The sequence below is a fragment of the Pelecanus crispus genome, chromosome 2, assembly GCF_030463565.1.
Source record: "Pelecanus crispus isolate bPelCri1 chromosome 2, bPelCri1.pri, whole genome shotgun sequence".
Lineage (NCBI taxonomy): Eukaryota > Metazoa > Chordata > Aves > Pelecaniformes > Pelecanidae > Pelecanus > Pelecanus crispus.
The window spans coordinates 69,687,705-69,709,808 of NC_134644.1; the positions used below are offsets into that span (position 1 = coordinate 69,687,705).

Consider the following 22,104-nt stretch of genomic DNA (forward strand, 5'->3'; position numbering starts at 1 on the left):
GGTTTGTTGGGAACCGGACCAGGCGTATGGCTGGTAGTTAAAACGCATAATGGCTGCATTCATTGAAATCTGGTCGCTGATAGACAGGCAGAGAGGGAGTCTTTTCGAGCAGATTTCTGCATGGCACAGTTGATTGTTTCATCAGCGTCTGCCGGACAACTGGGGGGCTCGGTCATGGGCCTGATAGCAGCTTGACCATCGCTGACAAGAGCGGGCTGCTTGATAACCTGGCTCCTGGTCTTTCCTTCTCTCTGAGGAGCTAATGCTGATTGCAACCAAAGGGGGCACAGGCTTTCCACACCAGGCTTATCTCCAGGCTAGAAGGAAGCTTATGAAAAAAAGCAGACCCTCAAAATGTTCCTCCTCTGTCAGTGAGGAAGCCCGCAAAGTCTGGACATTGAAAATACCTGGAAACAATCGGTGAGTAAGAAATACAGTAGGAAAACCATGGTCCTGTTCCTTGTTGGCCAGCCTGGCTGGGTTTGTCTGCAAACGAGGGAGCCGGACCAGCCCTCTGCCTGCTTTACAGTCTTTGCTTTGTCAGCAGATCTACATTTGGCACGCTTTGATGCCTACTGCAAGACAAATATCAGAAAGCAAAGTGAGATGATGCTGCAAGTGTGTCAAAATTCCCAAACTGTATTGTCCCTGAGCACATGAATTGCAATGTGAGCATTTGGACAGTCTTGAAAAGCAATGCTATAGGCTATCAAAGTCCACAATTAGTGGATTAAATTCTTTGGTCCTTACCTAGTTATGGCTCATGTTATTCAAGCATCATGTATGCACAAGAACATTTCCTCTCTTGACTTGCCTTTGCACAACTAAAGCATGATTTTTCTACTTAATTTTGGCCCTTCTGCAGCCATATGAGAGAGCAGAAGACAAGATTTGACTCTCCATGTCTGTGCTGTCCAGATTGCTCTTGATGTTAGGTTTCTGTGGGAGCTAGGGCTAAACATTTGTTCCATTTCATAACTCTTGTGATATCTTTGGGGTTGCAGAATAGGTATTGCAGTAGATATTATGAATCAATTTTGATACCCTGGGAGCAGCAGTCAGTTCTTTTTCTAGTGCTTCAGGGAAAATATGTGTTTCATTGCCACCTCATAAGCAAAATATTCTGCAAATTACTTAAGAAGTAGAAAAAATGCTATTTTGGGTCACAAGAGAAGCCTCCAAAAATACAAAACTGAAGAATATTTATTTTAACTTTTATTTCTATCCTGTATATGCAAATCCATACACACATAAAGTATGCGTGTGCATGTATATGTGTGTGCACATATACAGACATATATGTAATGAGCTATAAGGCTTAGTATATTAATTCTTTTGCTGCTTTGAAGTTGTGGTGGGCGAGAGTGATGTCTTTTCTACTCATGACTGACTTCTCTGAAAATCCTGCAGGTGCCTGTTGGTTAAAACCTTTTAGAAACATGAGGTCAGGTGGAGGGGCCCATCCTGTGGACCTTCTGTTGGGCACAGTTAGTTTCTGAACTGAAATGCCCATTGCAGCTCTGAAATCTGTCTCCGTTGCTGCTGCGTGCCTCTGAGCTGCAGTTGTCACTGCTGCTGAATGTTTCTCAGGCATCTGAGCTTTTGCTATCCAGCTGTTCTTTTGTAAGACTGAAGCAACTGGTAAAGATGATCTCTTTGCTACTACTTGGCTTTTTCCCCCCTGTGGTAACTCTGTGTTCCGCCATGCTCCAGGCTGCACTTGGACTCAGCTATTCACTTGAGGGCTTTCACCTTGGAGCATCTGCATGAGCCATTAACAACTTCTCCAGGCATCTTCTCCTTATAGTAATATGTCTCTGGGTCAGTAGTACTGGGAGGTTCAAATGTGCTTCTCAATTTAAAATGAGTATGTGTGAAATTGGTATATACAAAGAGGTTAGCAGAGAAACTGGTCCCAATTTTTTTTAACTACGCACCCTCTTGTTTGTTTTCTTTCTTCTGAGAAATTTCCCCAACTCATTAACTGTTAACCGTTGCATGAGATGATACAGAGCTGTCCCTTGGGCCATAGCAGTCAAATGCTAGAACTTCCTGAAGTTGCTAGAATTGATGCAATGCAAATTCATGCTTTGCAGAAAGATATAAGGAGTCCAAGCTCTAGCTAGATGTACCTCACCCAGGCATGGCAGGAGGTCTCCTTGAAAGAGGGCCCTGGAAGGGCTGCCAGTGATGGAAATGGCGGCTCTGCTCCAGTCCCTGAGTTCCTAGGTAACTTTGAAAGAGTTCTCAGGGATTTTTATTTAATTTTTCTTCCACATAGAGAGTATGTTAGGATGAGGAAGGACCTCATTGCAAAAGAAGAAGCAGCAAAACTGATTCCAGGGCAGAAAGTACCATTAACCACAGGGAGACTATGCTTTTTGCATCAGTGGACAAACACGGAAGCAATGGCTGCTTCAGAGAACTTTCCAGGAATTTTCCCACTGTTTCCAGGAGCCCAGGCTGGACCTTTACAGGCCAGATAAGCACCGCTACAGTCTGTTTAAACCATAGACTCAAAATTGGACATACTGTGTCAGATCACCGCTTGGTAGGAACCTGCAAAGTTGCATTGTTGCCAGACAAACTGCTGGTTTCTGCCCTATTCGGCATATAGCCAGAGTTGTAGAGATAAAGGTGAGCATCTCCTTTGCAGAGGGTTTACACTTACCTTTTTGCAATCCAGTATCCCAGATATTTCACACTATTTCAATGGTAAACTAAAGTCCTAAAGAGGAACCAGCAGTGCTGAAGTCAAGGAAAGGTTTGCCGGAAGGACGTGCTAATGTGAAAGCATCTTCTTGCGCTATTTTAGTAGCTAGTTTACAAGTCCAGAGATAACTGCAACCCTCAGCCGAGTTGGTGCATACTTGCTGGCAGAGTCAGATCTGTGTGACAGGACTCTAGGACCCCTAGTCGAAGCAGGGGTTCTGCGTGGGGCTGCACCCTGGCAAGGATTCAGCACAGTTGGGGGATCGGGGCCCTTTGCAACAAGTGCAAGCTAGTGTATGTGTGTATATACATTTATTCTATTTGGGGAACATACTAAAAAAATAGAAGCTTTCTCATGATGTTGTAGCATGGTTAGCAAGCATTTTAAAGTTTCAGACTTAGACTGTGGCTGTGAAACTACCTGGTGGTGTAATTAGAGTGACAGAAGGCTTGAGAAAAAGAGAAATGAGAGGAAGGTTAAATATAACATGCCCATAAAAAAAAGATGAGCAAAGACGAATTTTGGAAGACGAGGAGAAAGGGTGAGTGTGGGTGTGAGAGAGAGGAGTTTCTCTAAAACTGAAATGGTACAAATGAGTAGTAAAAGCCCAGGATTTGACTGCCATGGAAAGTGTATCTAAAGAATACCTCGCTTTGCCCCAAAATAATTAAGTATAGAGAACAATGAGAGGAGATGATGAAATGAGCAATGCGCTCATTAAACATATATATCTGAGGACAGAGTGTATCTGAGCAGTAAGCTCAAGTCAGAGGAGCGTGTCTATTTGTACTGATCTGCAGTGAGATGGCTGCGCTGTGTGGAAGTAGGAAGTTTCGGTGGCCTGGCTCCACTGGGGCAGGACCCTCAAATAACCCTGGGAGTTATTTCCATGCTCTATTGCCAAGTTTTCTAAGGAGCAAGGAGAGGGCTTCAGCGCTACCACTGGTGGAGAGAGCTCCTGTAGGGAGCCCAAAAAAACCCTCTGAAATACGGTAGAAAAGAGAGGGGTGGAAAATGCTCTTTGAGTAAATACAGTCACATCACCCGAACTTAGTGAGAAATTTTTATATCAGTTTTAAGACTTCCCTTGCAGTGTAACAGGGCATTCAATAAAAATGAGAAAAATCAGAAAATAACTATCCATTGGCTCTTCCCCAATTAGAAGTTACCCAGAAAAAGTACTGCTAGAAGGAGTAGAAGTGATCAGCCTTTGACAAGGCAGAGGAGGATTTGTAAAAGCTCGTTTTCAAGGTTCTGTGATTGAAGACTAAAACAGGAAATCCCCTTACTTTGCAACTTTCAAAAGATGGCATTAAAATTACATTTAGGACATGATCCAAATGCCATGAAAAATTTTTCCATCAACTTTGGTGGATGTTCTAAAACAGGATGTGTTAAATCAGGGGAAATAATAACAGAGTCGCAAGTAAATTAACAGAAGATTCACAACACATTATGAATCACTGTATTAAAGAATCAATTAGAGCCAGCTATTTAAATAAACGCAGAGTAGTAGCAAAAAAAAAAAAAAAATTGAACTAGAAAAATTAGAACATCTGCTGAAGTTTCCAAAGCTATATTTAATATTAACTTGGGAAAAGCACCTGGACTGAATGGTGTCTCATAAAAAATTTGTGTTTCCAGACCAAAATCACTCGGATACTTTTAAAAAAAAAATCATCTGCTCAAATAGAAGAGAAAACTCCTCTCTAAACCCTTCCCTACTGCTGAATTTTGTTATGGGGAATATCACCATCTTAAACCAGAGAAACAACAAAATGCAAATATTTCTGTATGATCCATTTTTTTGTTGATGCTTAAGATCTAGTATCAGAGTCTCTGCCCTGCTGGCTGCTGCACACAAGGTGCACCTTCTGGCCCAGTGAACTGGTTTGCTGGAACAGGGCCTGCCCTTGTATAATAGTACAATTAGCTAACAGTGGTGTAGACTTCATTATTATAAAGCATATTTCAGATTCAAGCACTCAGCACAGAGGAGAGTATGAAAAGTGAGCAGACTTTTGGTAGAGATGCCAGATTTCCTTCCAAGAAATCTACAAATGGATGGACCATTTCTTTGGTGGTTAGATGAATATTCAGAAAAAAAATCTGCTTTTGAAATTTGAAGCAAACGTTGTCTTTTTTTTATTTTAGTCAGGAAGGCGGTAGGAGACAGGACTGCCTATGTTTGATCATATGAGTTGCGACCCTAAAAATGTTTCGTCAGCCAGCTAGAGATCAGCCAGCCATATACCTGATGTTTCAGTGGCTATATTTATGGTTTCTCCGATGATGAAATCTAGACTTCTGCAATGACCAACGTAATTTCTCTGCTGTCAGTTAAGACTTTGTTTCAGGGAGGAGCTGGCAGCAGATGCTTGTGACACCAAACAAGGCTGTATCATGCTTTCTGTTGTGCATGGTCCCCTGAGCAATGCAGGCCACTGCCTCCCTGTACCTATTTTCTGAAGAAAGTCAAGTGTTCAGAAAGTTGTCTGAAGACAGTTTTAAATTTCATATGAAAAACTTTCACTGAGGGGAAGCACCACTGCAGGGGGAAATCCCCACACCTTGACACACTAAAATGATTGCAAAAATTCTTCTTTAAGATGTCTAAGTAGGAATATTTCTCATAACATGGAAAAGACATCTAGATTTTACATTGCTGCTGCGAAATGAAAATTTTAGAGTGGGAGAACTTACCTTTGGTTATTCTTGATAGAGACAACGAGAATAAGTCAGCACAGATCCATCTAGATGTAGTGCAGCTCCACTGATTTCTACCTGTTCAGACCCTAAACCCATTTATTTAAGAATTAATGTACTAGCTGCAGGGATAATTCTGCTAGCTACGTCCTTACTTGAGGTTACCCCACTTTTAAGTGCAAGCAGACATTTCTGTGTATCTTTTTATTTTCCTCTACAGACTTTTATTTATATTATGTATCTGTATCTCACATGCCAATGGAAGTCAGGAAAGGAAATTAATTTGTATGAATGGACTTAATAAATTTCATGATTTACCAGTAATGAAGTCCTGGTTTGCACAATGAGAAATAACAGGGCTTTTCCAAAATATCTTAATTCTTGGCTATGATTAGTGGCATAAAATGAACTATTCTTTCCTATGTGTCTGAAGTCCAAGTTGTGCTCCATGTAGCTATGTGATACTCTTTCCAGTCTCATGTCAGTAAATAATTGCAGTGCTGCTCTTTAGTCTGTCTCTGACCTTCGCTATGCTCGCCTTTCTTGAACAAAAGCTGAAAATCACGATAAATTCATCTCTTCCTGTGATCTGATCTACTCTAGTGTGAAAGGAAAGGTCGTTAATCCTACTCCCAAATTCCTTAACCAGTTTACCATAAATGTACTACTCTATAAGCATATGTAATACAGCACAGCCATAACAGTGCTTAAAACAGGATTACGTAATACCTCATATTTTCTAACTTTTTTTTTTTTACTTTTACAGAAATATAAATTCACTTTCTTTATATTGTCAAGGGTGATTTTTTTGTAAAAAAATTATTTTAACTAGTTTAGGTTTTATGAGTTTAGGCTAGAATATTGTCTAGTCTGTCTAAACTTGGCCACTTTGTGTAATTCTAGTTGTTATTACCTGAACATGAACCAGAGATGATTTGTGTTTTAAGCAGCCTCTTTTGGGGATGGGAAGAACCAAGTAGCTTAACATCATCTTGTTTTAACAATTAAAAATTGGCAGCTGAGCTGTGTACTCAAGCAAAGCAAGGATTTTTCGGCCTAGAGAAATGGTTTAGACTCTAGAAAAGAAAAACCACATGCTCCTAAAACCCTGTGTATGGTTTTCCGCTATTCCCTAGAAAGTGGGTAGGGCTGTAGGATCAAACTGTACCCACATGCATATGCATTAAAGCCAACACACTGAAGTAAACACAGAAATGTGGTTGTCCTCTTTGAGTGGTAGGAATCAGAAGTAAGTCTGCTGACATCAGAGAAGTTGTGTATGCTTCAAAATTCAGGCAAAATAAGAGATCTACTTGCCTTTTTTGTATATTAACGTTAAAACATTTCAAGTAAGCTTTAGGGAATAGTGAGCAAAATAGGGTGTTTACACTGCAGTGACTGCTTCTTTCCTGCCAAGCCATCAGACCTGTACCTTGTGCATTTGTAGACCACCTTTACATATCTGCCTGTGTTTAATAAGGAGTTGATGCAAAGCCCATTAAAGTGAATAGGAATTCTTCTGTTGTCTTCTGTGCTCTTTGGATCATGCTCCAACTTACAGTCACAAGAACCTATCACTTAATGCTCTTCAAAAAAATCAAATGTTAAAAAAAAAAAAGCATGAAAATCTCTAATACTGGGTGAAAATTTAAGGGCCCAAAAGTTGATGCAGACACAAGTTACAGTTCCCAAAGTAACTGTAAAAGATTATATTACATTAATATGTAAAGGTTAACAGCACATACAATAATCTGAAATCCCGTCTGTATTATACATGTAGTGTGACTGACTTTCAGAGTTTTAAGAACCCTCACTTTGGTTGTTTGGGTGTGCTGATATTTAAAGCAATGTTTGTGTTGGTTACAAGGTCTAGGCCAATGGGATCTCAAGCAGCCCTACGTTCTTGCACGTTGAATAGTGGATAAGTATCTTTTTGGTGAATGCACCATGCCTGTTTCTGTCCCCCATTATGCCAGTAGGACAGCGAAATTTGTTTCCTGAAGTAGCTGTCGTACAGGTACATCAGGTCCATTTGTGCCATTTTGGAGGTCTCTTGAGTGGCTGTACTCTTTCATGTCATCTGTAACGAGACAATGACAGCACTGCACCATGCGTTCTCCATGGAAAATGGGGTAATTTCCACAATTTTCCATTTTCTGTAATGTTTTTCTCTAAAGCGGGGGGCTTTCTTTATGTGTGCAAAGCTTTCTGTTGCAGCTCTCCATAGATAGCCATGATCGAGAGAAAGCATGAAAGCTTCTAGGGCAGAACATTCATCCTTGCTTATCTGGCCCTCGGAGACATTAGCTAATCGAGGCACGATACTCCATACAATAGGACAAGTGCTGTAAAGCCACCTCTGTTATCCTAGCGAACATGGAGACTTATCATTCCCATGGCCATTTTACAGGATTTGTTTTCTTCTGACAACAACATCCACAGCCTATGGTGCTATCAACTCCAACAATGAATCTGATGCTGGCTCTGTGTGTTATCGGCTCCCTAATAACTGTCTTTTTTTTTTTTCTTTCCCACCCCATTTGTGAGAATTTGTCCCCTGGAGCTCTTCTCTATCAGGCCCCTGCAGCTGCTGTTATTTTAGATATGGCAGGAAGTAGGTACCGGAAAACAGCAAGAGCTCGCAGCACTCAGAAAAATCTAGAAATTCCTCTGATTTACCCCAGGCTCTGGCTCCAATCAAAGCCAGTTGAAAAAAAAAAAAAAGGAGGCAGGGGGGTCTTGGCGGAGGGAAAGGCCCAAGCTGACAATTGTGTCTGGGCTGCGTGTGTCAGGAAGAAGACTTTTATCTGTGGGGTACCGGGGAGATGCTTGACACAGGCATGCAAGCCGGGGAGCGCTTGGCCGGGAGCGGCGTCCCACGTCGCCGGTGTGGCAGAGCTGGGGCTGGCAGGTAGGCAGCCCCTGCTGCCAGCACCCTCCCTCGCCAGCCGAGAACACCCCGTCTCGCCTCCCTGGGGACATGTGTTTCTAAAAGCTCATCCCTTTTTTACGCTCTCCCCTCTCGAGTCCCATGTCTGCCTAAAGCAGATCAGCTTACCCAGTCGTACAGCGTGCTCCCATAAATGCTTTTAGCAGCGCTTAGCAAAGGGCGCCAGCCAAAGGTACTGGTGGAAAGTCACTAGAGCAAGAAACTTACATCACTACTACTAGTAGTAGTAGTAGTAGTATTACTACCACTTTTATTATTATTATCATCATCATCATCATCATTTTGCAGCTCAGATCAGATACTTCTTAATCTGCTAAGCAAAGACATTTTTAGCCACTTTGAATACCTTTTAAATCAGGTTAACTGTGGAGATGACTTCTAAAAGAAAAGAAAAAACGAAGAAACGATAAAGAAAAACACCTCCAAACCTTTCAGTTCAGCAAGTGGTTTAGAAAAAAAGACACCACCACCCCCATACACATAGACATACACGGAAAAGACACTACCTTTAGAACTGGTTTTAATAAAGAAATCTTCCTCTTTGACACAGCAGATAAGGAGGAAGATGTCCGCCCACAGACATCTCACACCATTAGCAATCTAGTTAACATCTGTAAATGTTTTAGGGAAAGAAATTACACTTTGAGACATTTCTTTTTTAATTACAGGCTCCAGATGAGATTTGTTAGAGCAGGGAAATGTATCCCATAGTGACTGATGTCAATAGCAAGCAGTCCCTAAAGCCAGCCAGGATTGGGAAAGCCATGCTGTTTGCTGCTCTTGGCACTGCTCCCTGCTTTCACAATGTCAAACTTAGAACCGCCTTTATATGCACTTTCCATTTTTTTTTCCACAGTAGCTGTTGCCAGCAAGCTGTAAACTACCGTATATCACTCAGATTTAAGAACCTAAACTTTAAAACAAATTAAACTCTTGTTGACATTGTAATAAAAATCAGAATCGAACTGAACAGCTCAGTAAAACTGCACTTCAATTATTTTATGGATTTAAGATTGTTTTCTAGGATTCCCAGACTCCCAATACAGCAAAGTTATTTCCTCTTGGCAGATGTCTGGAAAAAAAAAATCATTGAATGGATAAAATTATGTGGCAGACACTAGGTTGAAGCCTAACGGGAGGAAATGGTGTCTCCCCAGCACCTGTAAATATTTGCTCTGTGTCTTGACCAGAAGAGCCTTTCGTCCGTACTTTGAAAAAAAAATGAAGTTATTTATTTTCTGAGTTTTTGAGAAAATAGAATTTTCATCTGTCAAAACCCAGTTCCTAACTAGGTGTTTATGTGGTTTTGAATGAGAACGGCAAATACGGGTCTGACCCACCCTTCAGAACCATGTCCAAATGCAGGTAAATGCATGCAGCGCATGAGTGCTTCCAGTTGCTGGCCTCTGCTTATCTTTCATCTCCCTACTTAGCAGTTAATGTTGGGTTGTCTTTTTATAATTCTCTTTTTTTTTTTCCTGTTCTGTAAAATGGAAACAGAGGTTTCCATCCGATTAATTGCCAGGTTTCCATTCTTATAATGTTTCCTCTCAAAACAGTTTGGAATGAAAGTATTTCAGAAATGTGTGTAGACGGAAGCTACTGGAGATAATAATTTGTTTCATGTAACTGTGTTTTACAAAAGGTGTGGTGCACAAGAAAGGCCGTTGTGTGGAGCAAACAACAATCAGCTTGCTCAGCCTTTCACCAAACCTTTGTTGCGCTTTTTTTCTTTCATCGCATCAGTGAAATGTCCTTTACTGTCCCTAAGGCCCCAGCCTGAAGAGTGTTGCGTTCCCAGGGTCTTCAGTGAGAGCTGAGAACACTTGCTCGGTCGTGTTCATACCTCCTGTCACAAGGATGCTTCTGAAGATTGAGCCAGATGTTGCACATCTGCATGCCCACAGCTAGTTCCTGGGGTCTGCATGTTCTGGCTGAACTTCCCGGGGAGTGGGGAGCTGCCTGTCCCTCCGAGCAATGTGTAGTTGTGTGATTTTCCGAAGCTGCTGTGTTAGGCTCTGTGCGTTCGCCTCCTGATCTGAATTGGCTGACTTGACCTGACTGAATCTCACGTAAGCAGCCAGTTTTCTTCATTGTAGCATTAATAAATTTTTTAAAGCTGCTCTTGAATTACTGTTAAAGCTCTTCCACTCACTGTGATGCCTGGAGCACCTCTCAAAGTGCAGGCCAAATTCGTACTGGAGTTTGGATGTGCTGCCAGATTACAGCCTGGGCCGTGGAAGCACCCTGCCATTTCTCAGCTATCAAGAAGCGAGTGTTTTGGAGGCCAAGTACTCAAAAAGAGGCAGAAAAGAAGTCTGACACACATTGTGAGTGGTTGTTTGGAAAGCATAATGCAAACATTTTGAATAAAATTTCAAGTCCTTAAGTGTGCTTGAGAGATGAATGTTGTACGCCTGTGTTTCTCAAGTGCCTTTTTCCTAGTTCTCTAGTGCTGGCCACAGGTTTGCCATGCTTCGTTCATGGGACAGAATAAATTTCCTCTGTAGTGGAGAGCACTGAGGTTCAGCATGGTTCTTGCGTCAAGCAAGGGGGAAGGTTTTTTCTTCCCTGGGAGTCCGGCTGTGATTCTTGCTGAACTTTTGCAGCCGTATCTGGTGTTTTTTCTGTTGATATTGCTCTGTCAGGCCAGCCTAAGGAGCCATTCTGCAGCTTAACACAGCATGTGGGAGAAGGGAAAAGTGGAAAAGACATTTTGCCGTGTTTGCAGCTCTGTCGCACTGGGGCCATGTACAAATAAGAGTATTCTTCCAGCTGCTCTAATTTGAGATGCTTGCTATAGGCGGTTTTAGCATCCGAGGAGTACTGGAGTCCAGCAACTGTCTGGACGCAGTGGTTTTCACAGCTATGTCTTCTGTGCTGGGGAGAGCATCTAATAACACCCAGCTGGTGTTTTCCCCACCATGGCCCAGCTTGCATGGATATGTCTCCAGCGTGGCTCCACTAAATCAGCCAGACAAATCCCAGACAAACTGGATGGGAGTTTTGTCATGAAAAGGTCTTTACCTGGTGTAGTTAGTGAGGTGCAAAACCAACGCAGGAGTATCATTAACCACTGCCAGTGCTCTTCCCCAAGGAGCCACGACAGAGAGGACATGCATTCCTCTTTGAACTGTAGCTTTCTTCAGCAACAGATGCTGCCGTGGTTAAAATAAAATCCTGTGGCATTACGTACAGCTTGCATTATGGTGCTGGCCAGGTCATCATGCCACAAGCAAATTTATCACATGACGATTTGCCTGCATCATTTTTTTTTTGCAGGCTGTTTGCAGCCACCAGCGCAGATTCCCAGAGCTAGCCCTGCTTCTGTGCTCACTGCTGAAGATGAGCGGCCGTGTTCCATCACATAAGGATTTCCCCCAGCTAGCACGACCTTTCCCAGCCTAGCCCCCAGCAGGCTCATAGGTGGATTTCTTTTCCCTCATCAAACACATTAAAAACTTTATTTAGCCCCACCCAGCCTTTCTCTTCCATCGAGCAGCATGTGGCCACTCACTGAGTCATCTCGTGGCCATCATTTTATCTGTCTGAGCAAAAATCTTGTGAATTAGGGGTTAGCAAACAAAGCTCAGCCTTCACCACAGCCTAGGGGGAAATGTGGCCCAACAGTGGTCGCCCCCCAAAGCAGTACATAGGCACATCATGTACTGTATATGCAGCAGCATCCTAGTGTTGTCTCGGCCTCAGTGCCCTCTTTGCTAGACGATGTGAGTAATAGCATTGATCTTTTCTGTTTAGCACACAGTTTGAGGTTTGCTGATGAAAAGGGCTATAAAGGAAAGAGGTGCTGATGATGGTGATGATAATAGGGCAAGTAGGGTTCATATAAAAAAACCCAAAAAACTGTTCTTACTCAGAAAAAGATCAGATAGACCCTGTCTTAACCTATCTCCAGGACACTTTTAGTAGTGTTGACACCCAATGTTACTCCTACTGAAGTCCATCAGACTTTGACGCTGGTTGAGTGGAAGAAGAGCTGAGTCTCTTGGCCGTTCTCTGCCATGGAAAGAAAAAGGCACTCAGCAAATACTTCTGTGTGACCCAAGGTGCTTCTTTCATTCTTCCATTCATTATTTCTTTGCTTTATTTGATATGCCCAGCTGCACATGAGCTGTTTTTTACGAACAGCAGCGCAAGGTGGCTCATTTTGGAGGATTCCAGAGGATCACTAGGGGCCACACTATTATTACATAAAGTCAATTAAAGAGCATACGTGCACATCCCATTGATTTGATTTAGAACTAACAAAAGCTTCAGTAATATGCAATTACAAGAAACTTAATGACCCCTTTATATTGAATGCAACTTCTGTGGCACCTAATATGCTTTGATGAATTGCTCATTATGTGCAATGTTGGAAAAGCTTCTAAAAAGATTAATAATTGTAAAATCGATAGAGAATTTCAGTCTTATTTGGCTTTTTTAAAACTCTGAAATCAGTCCCCTTTTTCCTCCTGGTCCCCCAGAATTTTTTTTTCTAAAGCTAATCTGTCACTTTTCCGGCATGTGGAGAGACCCCTTCTTGCGTTATGTGGAAGAGTCTGGCCTGATAGAGGATTGCTATATGAGGTCCAAAAGGCTGGTGCTGGCTGCCAGCAGAAATCACCGGTGCTGGGCTGGATGCGTGCACACGGGAGGCTCCTTGGACAGGGCAGGAGGTCCCCAAGCAGCAGTCTCCAGCATTGGGCTGAGGTCTTTGCAGCATGGTCCAGACCCACTCCCCCTTTCCCGTTCAGTGTCTGTAAGCTTCGAGAGCTGCCAGCCCTTGGGGCCATGAGGTGGGCTTTAACCTTGCTCTGCTAGCCATGGGTTGCTTTGAGAGCCTCGCATCTCGAGTGTTGCTCACGCCGCGGTTGACTGCCAGTTGTGAGGTACAGCAAGCCTTGTGAGATGTGATCAGAAATATGAGAGTAAAAAGGAAAAAAGGAACTTTCATTTCTGTTACATTCAGGGTTTAATAAATACTGCCAGAGAGGTCTAGAGGCTAAAAAACAGGCAAATGCAGAATTGCTTTAAATTTGTTTCGATTTTGAATCTACTCTCATCATGCTTCAGGGCATGATTCATGAGTTTTGAATGCTGGGGTCTGACAGCACTATTTTACTGTTGGACACTAAACTGGAAAGCAAAACTGATTGCCAGGATCAGTTTGTATTAGTGTATTTCTTATGGCGGGGGCAAATTTCTGTTGTCTCTAGCAAAGGAGTGCAATGCTCTTCCTTATTCCTTCCTGACTGGTACCCACAAAGCTTCCAGCAGTACCGACCTCGGGTTTTGGCTGCCTTAGGTAGCATTTGCGTAGTTCTTCTGTCATGTGGAAATTTTGTGCAAAACGTAAAATATGTCTGTTTTGTTTCCTTTACAGATGCTCTTAGGAACGTAAACACATAATTTTGGTTAAAATGTGGTTTATTTGTCCATTGCCCAGCCCTATCCTCACGCGTGTGTGTATGTGTGTGTCAAACGTGGCTTGCATCATACTGGGGCAGATCCTGCAGCCTCTGCGCAGCCCAAACCCCAGTTGCTCCAGGCAAGGTTGGCCTCAGTGAGGGCTACTGAAAATTCCTGTTGACTCTCTGATTCTTCGGTATAAAAGCTAAACCAGGATAAGCTTAGCCACCCTCAGATTAAGAGTAAAAGTGAGCTAAAGTTTAGACCCCAGTGTGTTGAGAGTCGCTGTGGCTCTGCTGATTCCTGTGCTAATTCCCAGCAGCCGGGGAATTCATCCCTAAGCGTTTGCAGAGCAAGAGATGCAGGGCGTTCCCCGGGTTGCCTATGGGAGGGATGAAAAACATCCAAACCCAGGAGTTTTGGTGTGATAGGATGGGACTCATTTAGTCCGGGCACCTAGTCAAGAGCCCCAGTTAAATTACTGCCACACGGTGCTGTCATCACACTACAGCGAGGAACCTTTCCCATTAGCCCTCCGCAGCACAGCCACTGTGGGCGATTTTGCATTATTTGGAGTTGTTGAGCTAAATAAGACAGAGGGTAGAGCAGGTAGGAAAAAGACTCCATGTTAATGGCTGTCATGCACAACAATACCATCCATCGTGCCAAGCTGACGTTCGTATGGGAGGATCATGTTTTATTAAAACCTGCTACTTGTTGTCACTCACTTGCTCCACTGTCCTATTCGCTGTCTCCAAAAATAGCATGCCCTGTGGTGGTATCTTATTATGATTAAACAGATAAAAATAAGTTTAAGGTTTAAACACATCCAGGACACCTGAGGTAATACAAGATCTGACTTCTTTATGGAACGTGTGAAGTTATATTTTCCACTGCTTCACAAGACTTGTTTTGTTTGGTTTTTAATTCAGTAAGCTTTAATGTAATCTATAGGTTCACATTACAGGCTGGCACCTCAGGAATTCGTATCACTATTTTCTGATTTTTTTTCTTACTCACAGCACAATACTTACTAGCTTTGAAAAAAGAATTTCTCTAAGACAGTCCTGTTTTTTCTAGTGATTTAAGTAGTAATTTTGTTGCTTGTTGCAGTTTTCACATGTCAGAAAGGAGTGCTGCTTATTAGTAGTGAGGAAGTAGGTACCCTGATAAAAACTGTAAGATTTTACTCATGTGATGGAGTTTATACCAGGAGCTTCATTTCTTTACTCGCTGTATATGTGTCTATATTTAGCTTTTCTCTTTAAATGAAATCTGTACATGGAGATAAGGGAAAACATTTTTTTCCTCCTGTATTTCTGCTTCCTGTGCATTCATTTGTGACTTTGAATTCCTCTTCAGTGATGCTAATATGTGGCATTTCATCTGAAATGAAGGGCATAAGAGAGTGCAGGAGCCTGATGGAGCAAGATGTAGCATCGCTGGTGGAAAACTCTGAGGGCAGTAATTATAGACAGTAAAATGAACATCATACTACGAAGCATTACTATAGGTAGCGTGGTGTCAGCGTCAAACTCATAGACTCACTCCAGAGTTACGTTGCCCTGTCCCTGTTCATATGCTGAATAGCGACAGGATGGTCAGAGCTGTACCTAGTGGAGAAGAAAACATAGTCCCTGCTCCACGATGCTCGTGAGCAGTGAGCTGTTGCCAGCAGTGGAAATTCAGAGCACTTGGGGGTATGTCTGCGCTGTGTAATGATGTATGTGGCGAGATCCCTGACCTGGGAGTCACTGTAGTTGTACCGACATAAGGCTTGACCTGAGCTAGTGAATTCTGCTGGAAGGCAAAAACAATGAGTCAGACTGAGGCAATTTTGCTTTCAGGACTGCTACTCTTTTCTGAAAATTGCTCAAATGTGACACCTAGCCGTGCAGTTTGACCCGTGTCAAACATGGTCCAAACATGGTATTCAAACATGGCACCACATTGGTTGGGCAGTTACACCCATATGAAAGATGAAGCATTATTGTCCAGACATGGCACAATCCGGGCATAATTTCACGCAGGCTTTTCACACATGTAGCTTGAAAGATGCAGCTGGTATTACTTGCATTTTCCACGACACATGTACCAGTCAGAGCACGTTGCTTTTGTTGGTTTTCAGCAAGAGAACATTATGGCATCTGAACCTCCTGCTTCAGTTCTGCTCCATGGTAGGGATGTTGGTCCCCAGTGGTCACAGTAACAAGCAAAGGTTGATTGGTCAGATGTGGAAAAAAGCTTGACTTGACCCTGAAGGCCTAGATGTTTTGGGACATGCCATGTGGCTCTTCCTATTGATAAGGAAACCAGAAACCATCCTGAAGGAGCCAAGCTGATGCTGTCACTGTTTACGCAGGAACAGGGACACGTACACATCCAGCGAGTCACAAGGTGTCAGCTCTGCTCAAAACCTCAGTGCCCTTTTGCGTCAACTCTATCACGCCCCTTAATAAAGAGTGGAGCAGAGAGCCGCAAAGCTCACTTAGTGAAAGAGAAGCATGCAGTCAGAAAGAGGCGCAACAGTAAATAGAACCCACAGCTCTGCTACTCAGTCTCTTTGTAGAAACCTCTCTGGACTGCTGCTGAAGTGAATTGAAGTCAATGGAAAGATGGTCATTGACTTCTGCAGCCTTCGGTGTGCAATGTGTGAAGACGCAGCACCTTAACCCAGCCAGGAACTGGAGCCTTAATGTTACCACTAACAGAGTGAACAGTGATGGGATATGTTTTCAAAGTGCCATCATTCCCTCCCAAAACTGTAGACTGAGCTCTTTGTAATTGTGGGTCTGACCGTGGCTCTCAGCTCACCTTCCATTTTTTCAGACTCTTGGGAACATTCGCCTTTAGGAGTATGAAGCCTGCCAGGCTCGTGTTTGTAGCCTCAGAGAGCTCCCCAGTTGTGGAAACTCCCTGTGTGTGCCTTCTCCCCACTCCCTGCAACACTGACCTTCTAACTTCTTTGATCTGAGTGGGATCAGTATCTGAGCTGGAAGGCAGAACTTTGTCTCAGGAGAACAGGTATTTTATTAAAACAAAAGGCCACAATGTTATCCATATTAGTAGTCAGATACAAGGAAAGCAGAAGTCTGCAGAAATTTTAAGTTTTGCCAGTTGATGGAATCCATGTACAGCCACCAAATGTTAAAAATATTCCATTTCCTATGAAGTTCACATCTATATATGGAACCCACATTTGTTTAGATATATCTGGTTGTCCTGTTCCGTGCAGGAACCCAAACTGTTGCATCGGTAAGACACTGATTTTGCTAATTAGCAAAGCAAAAATTTCCATTGCAAGGGCATTTTAAAGCAAAATTAAATACAAGAAGAAAAAACTCCTTATTAAACTAAAATGTGGTGTAACAGCTCACCACATCCTGCTACCGTGGCATCTACAGTTTAGCAAAGGAAAGGTTCCTCTTTCAGACTCCTTGACAGGTAGAGAGGTCACGTGTTACATGCATTTCTCAGCACTATTATTTTTTTGACTTTCTGTCAGTGGAAAAGCTGAACATGACAATGGAAAATATCAGTTGAGGGAAGGCATTGTGGGGAACTGTAGGTGTTAGCTATAAAAGCGACAGTGGCCCCCCTCCCCAAAGCCAGCAGAAAAACAGTGAAAAAAATCTGATGACAAAGGTGCTGTAAATCATTGTACTCAGCTGTTTGATCTGATAGGGATCAATCTGTTGCTTTAAGGGAAGTGTTGTGCTAATCTAGGCATTGAAAATTAAACATCTTGCATGCTATTCCAGATCTGCTGCTAAACTGTATGTAGGGCCTCCAGCAAGCCAGGTGATTCTTTGGGTCTCATCAGTCCTCTCTATAAAACGGGTCTTTTTGATTACTCAGGTTGTGTTGTTTTAAAACTGAGTGTAAAGCCTTTGCAACCTTTCTTTGAAAAAGGTTGCTCTCATTCAAAACACAACTGCTCCTGGAATGGTACTACAGACTTGAATGGACGCATATCCAGCGGAATCAAAGACCAGCATTTGCTTTAGGAATGCAACTCAAACCCAGGCCAGAATACTGCTTGCAACTGAATGCTGCTGTTCTGTGGAGCACACACAATCCTCTTGCAGTAACAGGTTTGTAAGCCAAAACTTGAGCATTCAAGACAGCAACCAGCTGACTCTCCTCAATTATATAATAAATATTTTGTTAGAAAGGTGGGAGATAGGAGAAAAATACCAGTTGTTTTCTCTGCACAAGCAGTATATCTTCCCTCTCTGGGGAGTTCTGCAGTGGTCCTATGGGACCAAGTGGAGCCCTGAGGATACCAAGGGGAAGGAGCGTGATGGATGGCAAAGAAGATGTTAAACAGGGAACAATCAACTCATTCACACAACACATGAATGAAATTATCAAGAAACAAATTTAAAACAAAACAAAAAAAAAGTACTTTTTCCACCAGCACATCGTTAAACTGTGGAACCTGTTGCTGCAGAAAACAGTGAAGGCCAAAACAGATTCAGAAGGTTATTAGAAAACTTCATGGAAGAAAGTTCATCAAAGTTCACTAGAAACAAGGATGCAGACCTCCTCTTGCTCACAAAATCCTTCAGCAAAGTAAAGATGTACTGAGAAAGCATCACTGGAGGTGTGCCTGATTCCTGTGCTCTTTCCCAAAGAATTGGCTACTGGCCGTTGTGGTCGATGCGACACTGGTACGGACGGACATACAGGAAGCTTCAGCAGAGCCATAGTGCTAGACCATGCAGCTGGAGATGGCGGGGAGCGCCCTTCTAGCTGAACCCAGCGAGCATCACCCAGCACACTTCATGTGTGCTTGCCGCCTGGTTTCCCCCCCGTTCCCACCCGCCAGAGGGTTTTCCTTCCAGCCTCAGGTGCCTCTGCAGGCAGCACGGGAAAGCCCACTCTCAGCACACTTCCCCTTTCAGCTCTCGTGTTTAGTGCTCTCTGCTAGCGGTCTGCCTCTACAACATCAGCTGCTTTGCCAGATCACGTATTGCCCCACCTGTGCCTTGTGCTTGCACCCTTGTCCCTCTCTGTAGGTTTTTTCCCCTGCGTTATTGGGAATTTTTGCATTTTCAGTGCTGCAGTGGGTAAAGGGGAACAAGCGATAGTGAAATAGAGACGGGTGTCTGAGCTGTGCTGTCCGTGGGCCACCATGGATGAGAGAGATGTTGAATGTCCTCTTGGTGTTTTTGGCCCTGTTTGATTGTGAGATCTGGTGGCAATGGGTGCACTTTGGTTGAAGTTCAGTTAGTGAGTCCATGCTGACCTTGTGTAGTGACTGTTGTTGAACAGCTCCCAGATGTTGTTACATGAGGACACCAGACCTGACTGCTACTCATCAAGGTAGCAGAAGCCCACCTCTGTTAGGAAAGTAACATATAATAAAAATGAGCAATAAAGCCAAAGGTCTAATCTGTATCCTGTTGGAGTCGATAACAAAATTACAAGTGATTTCAGCTGGGGACAGATTGGTTTGGCTGCTGAGAGCTAGAGAGAGCATGACCGAAGGGTCGCAGTGGTCTCATGGGCTGGGCCAAGGGCAGGTAGTCTCCCAGCTGAAAGGAGAAGTCACATCATCTCTAGGGTAAGCCATGTGTCCTGCAGCACTTGAGTGACAGAGGATTCAGCTGAGGGTACCTAGCATGGCTGGAAGGGGCAACCTCTCGGTGCCTAAGCCAATATTGGAGATGGACCTTTGGCTCTTAGACCTTCATGTCATCAAGTTGCTCTGAAATACTTTTACTAAATGCCTTAATAGGGGAAAGCATGGGCTGGCGGGCTGAGGGATGTTACTTTTGTAAGTTTTACTGAATGAATCTCAGCATTAGTCTGAGATTCAAGACACCTGAGTGCTAATCCTGACTGAGATGAGGAGCTCCTCAGCTTTTCCACCTTCTTGTCCCCATCTGTGAAATACCAGTTCACATTTTACAGAAGCACTGTGAAGATTAGTTATTTAATGTTTCTAAGCACTACCTGTACAAAGACTGAGGATTGCCTTGAGTAGTAACTTTATTTTATTTGGTGTAACAGAAACTTTGAGGGAAAGTTAGCAAAACTGTGACATTGTCTGGCCCATATGAGAATTTATTTTCATTGTCACACTCAATACAAGCGATCACTGTGTGTTTTTGCTGCATGCCCAACGTTGCTTTGAGAACTTTATCAAAGAAACTGTCTTTACAAAAGCATCATGGAAAAATCATCCCACAGAAGAAGTGCGCTGTTTGCATTCGAGGCAGACTTGGTCCCGAAAGCTGACCGGAGTCTTGCAGCATGTAAATGGGTTCTTGCTTGCAGTGTTCAGATGCAGGGCAGTCTTTGTCACAGAGCAGGGCTTGCTGCTTGAATTTGTTTCCGCTGTTTGGTAATATTAAAGATGAACTCCATGGCACTCTCAAGAGAAAGAACTGCTTTGTCTTCACATCTCATTTCCATACCACTCTTAGTTTGCTGCCATAAATAGGTAGTTACAAATAAAACTGATATTTCCTTTCTGAAGTATGGTGTGCCTATCCATTGGTAGAAGTGGGTTTGGTGGCCAGGACCTGTGACACAAATCCTGACTGATTCATGTGCTGCAATTACTAAATGGGCAATAGGTCTGAAAAAAGAAAAAAAACCCACAAAAAAACAAAAAAAAACCCCAAAAAAACAAAACAAAACAAAAAAAACCAAACCACCAAAAAACCCCCCAACTAATTGCTTCAGGAAGTTGGTTTTAGACAAGCTTGGTCTTTTCCAGTAAACACATGAAGTTATCTGGATGGCTGTGAACAGCAGCCCACGAGGAAAGGAAAACATGGGCTTTTCCGTGGTGCTTCCATGACGTGGGCATGTGTTTCCCACTCCCAGAAATGTTAGGGAAACTCAGAAGCGGTGATAGCCCTACTGATGGCATTTTGTCTATCTTCATGTAAGTCAGGTGGTGGCGGTCGCTGCAGGGAGGTGGGGTGGAAATAAAAGGGATGTTGTGTAGTCCACTGTAGATGGCCTTTGCCAGGCTCAGTCATTTCCTGTCCATCTGCCAGAAATCACAAGCTGATAAATGGACATAATTGGAGTGTGGGAAACTGTATTGCTTGATGATCTGCAGGGGAGGTGGAAAAGAATGAAAGAAGACTCGTGAATAAAGAAAACAACACTTTATCAGTGGAGATGCAGCCTGACTGGCTGATGCTGAGATGATAGCGGACCTTGTTTATTTTTTTGTCTGACTCACCAAGGGTTTTAATTTGCTCGTCCCTCCCATCTGCCTGTGCGGATGGGAGCAAAGACTGTGTGTCCAGTGTGTGGGTCACCACGAAAGAAGGGTATATATTTACATGTGTTACCAGCTCCAGGGAATGGGCAAGCACGCAGCAGTTTCTTCTCCTCTTCTTTTTTTTTCCTAATACCATCCCACAGTGGAAAGAAATCAGCACATGAAGTCGTATTCTATCTAGGCATTGCAGCTGCACATACCCAGGTTCAGTGGCTGGCACCTCTCTGCCATCAGCACCTACCATGGCTAACATACTTTCCAAACAGCTCTTTTTATGGAAGGGGTAGATGATTCTAAGATTTCCTCTTTGCTTTACATTTCCAAGCCAGTTCTAGAGCAAATGAAATGTTTTATCTGTAACTGATTTGAAATGTTAAATATGTTTGATGCAATCAAGGATCCAGGATGCTGCTGCTCTTGTGATGTCTGGTTTTACACAGTATTTAGCTTGTTAATAACCTTGGTTAATCCTGCTGTTTTGCACTGTAATCAGCCTGTACTAGCTATCTTGTGATGTTACACTTACTGTTCAGAGCTGTACTGAAGCCATCAAGGAACGGATGCAAGTTTGGGGGGACTGTGTACTGAAGAGACCTGCCTGCAGCAGTGGGATGCTAATCGATTCCTTTTCTCTTGTCTTCTTTCTTTGCAGTAAATGAAATTATAAGGAATGACCTTTCCAGTACCAATGTCCATTCATAGCTTTCAATACGGGCCTAGTATGAAATCCACACACACTTTTGACTTAGCTGGCGTGTCAGCTCGAGTAGAGAGATACCGAATAAACTGAAGACGTTGCCTGGTACCGCTCTCATCTTCCACCTTACTGAATGTCAGGAACTGAAGATTTACCTCTTGCTTACAAAGAAGTAGCTCCTCAACTTCAACTGATGAAACAGCTTCTTGAAAGAAAATCATCTCAAAAGAAAGAGGAGGGAGTACGCTCCGAGACGGCGCATTTCATGGGACAAAACTAGGAAACTCAGCAAAATCTTGAGTGCTTCTTCCCAGTGCTGATCTTTTTGGCATGGCACCGCTGGAATACAGCCCTGGAAGTGCCTTATTTTACCAGGT

At 43.1% G+C, this 22,104-nt stretch overlaps 1 protein-coding gene across 1 annotated transcript in view; it reads left to right on the forward strand.

The window, feature by feature from the left end:
• The window catches only part of NFATC1 (nuclear factor of activated T cells 1), a 108,981-nt gene extending 87,249 nt beyond the window's left edge, over positions 1-21,732 (forward strand). Inside the window, exon 10 of the mRNA XM_075705022.1 lies at positions 21,683-21,732. Within this exon, the coding sequence (XP_075561137.1) occupies positions 21,683-21,732 (50 nt within the window). The remainder of the gene's footprint in view (positions 1-21,682) is intronic.
• Positions 21,733-22,104: the final 372 nt, after the last annotated feature.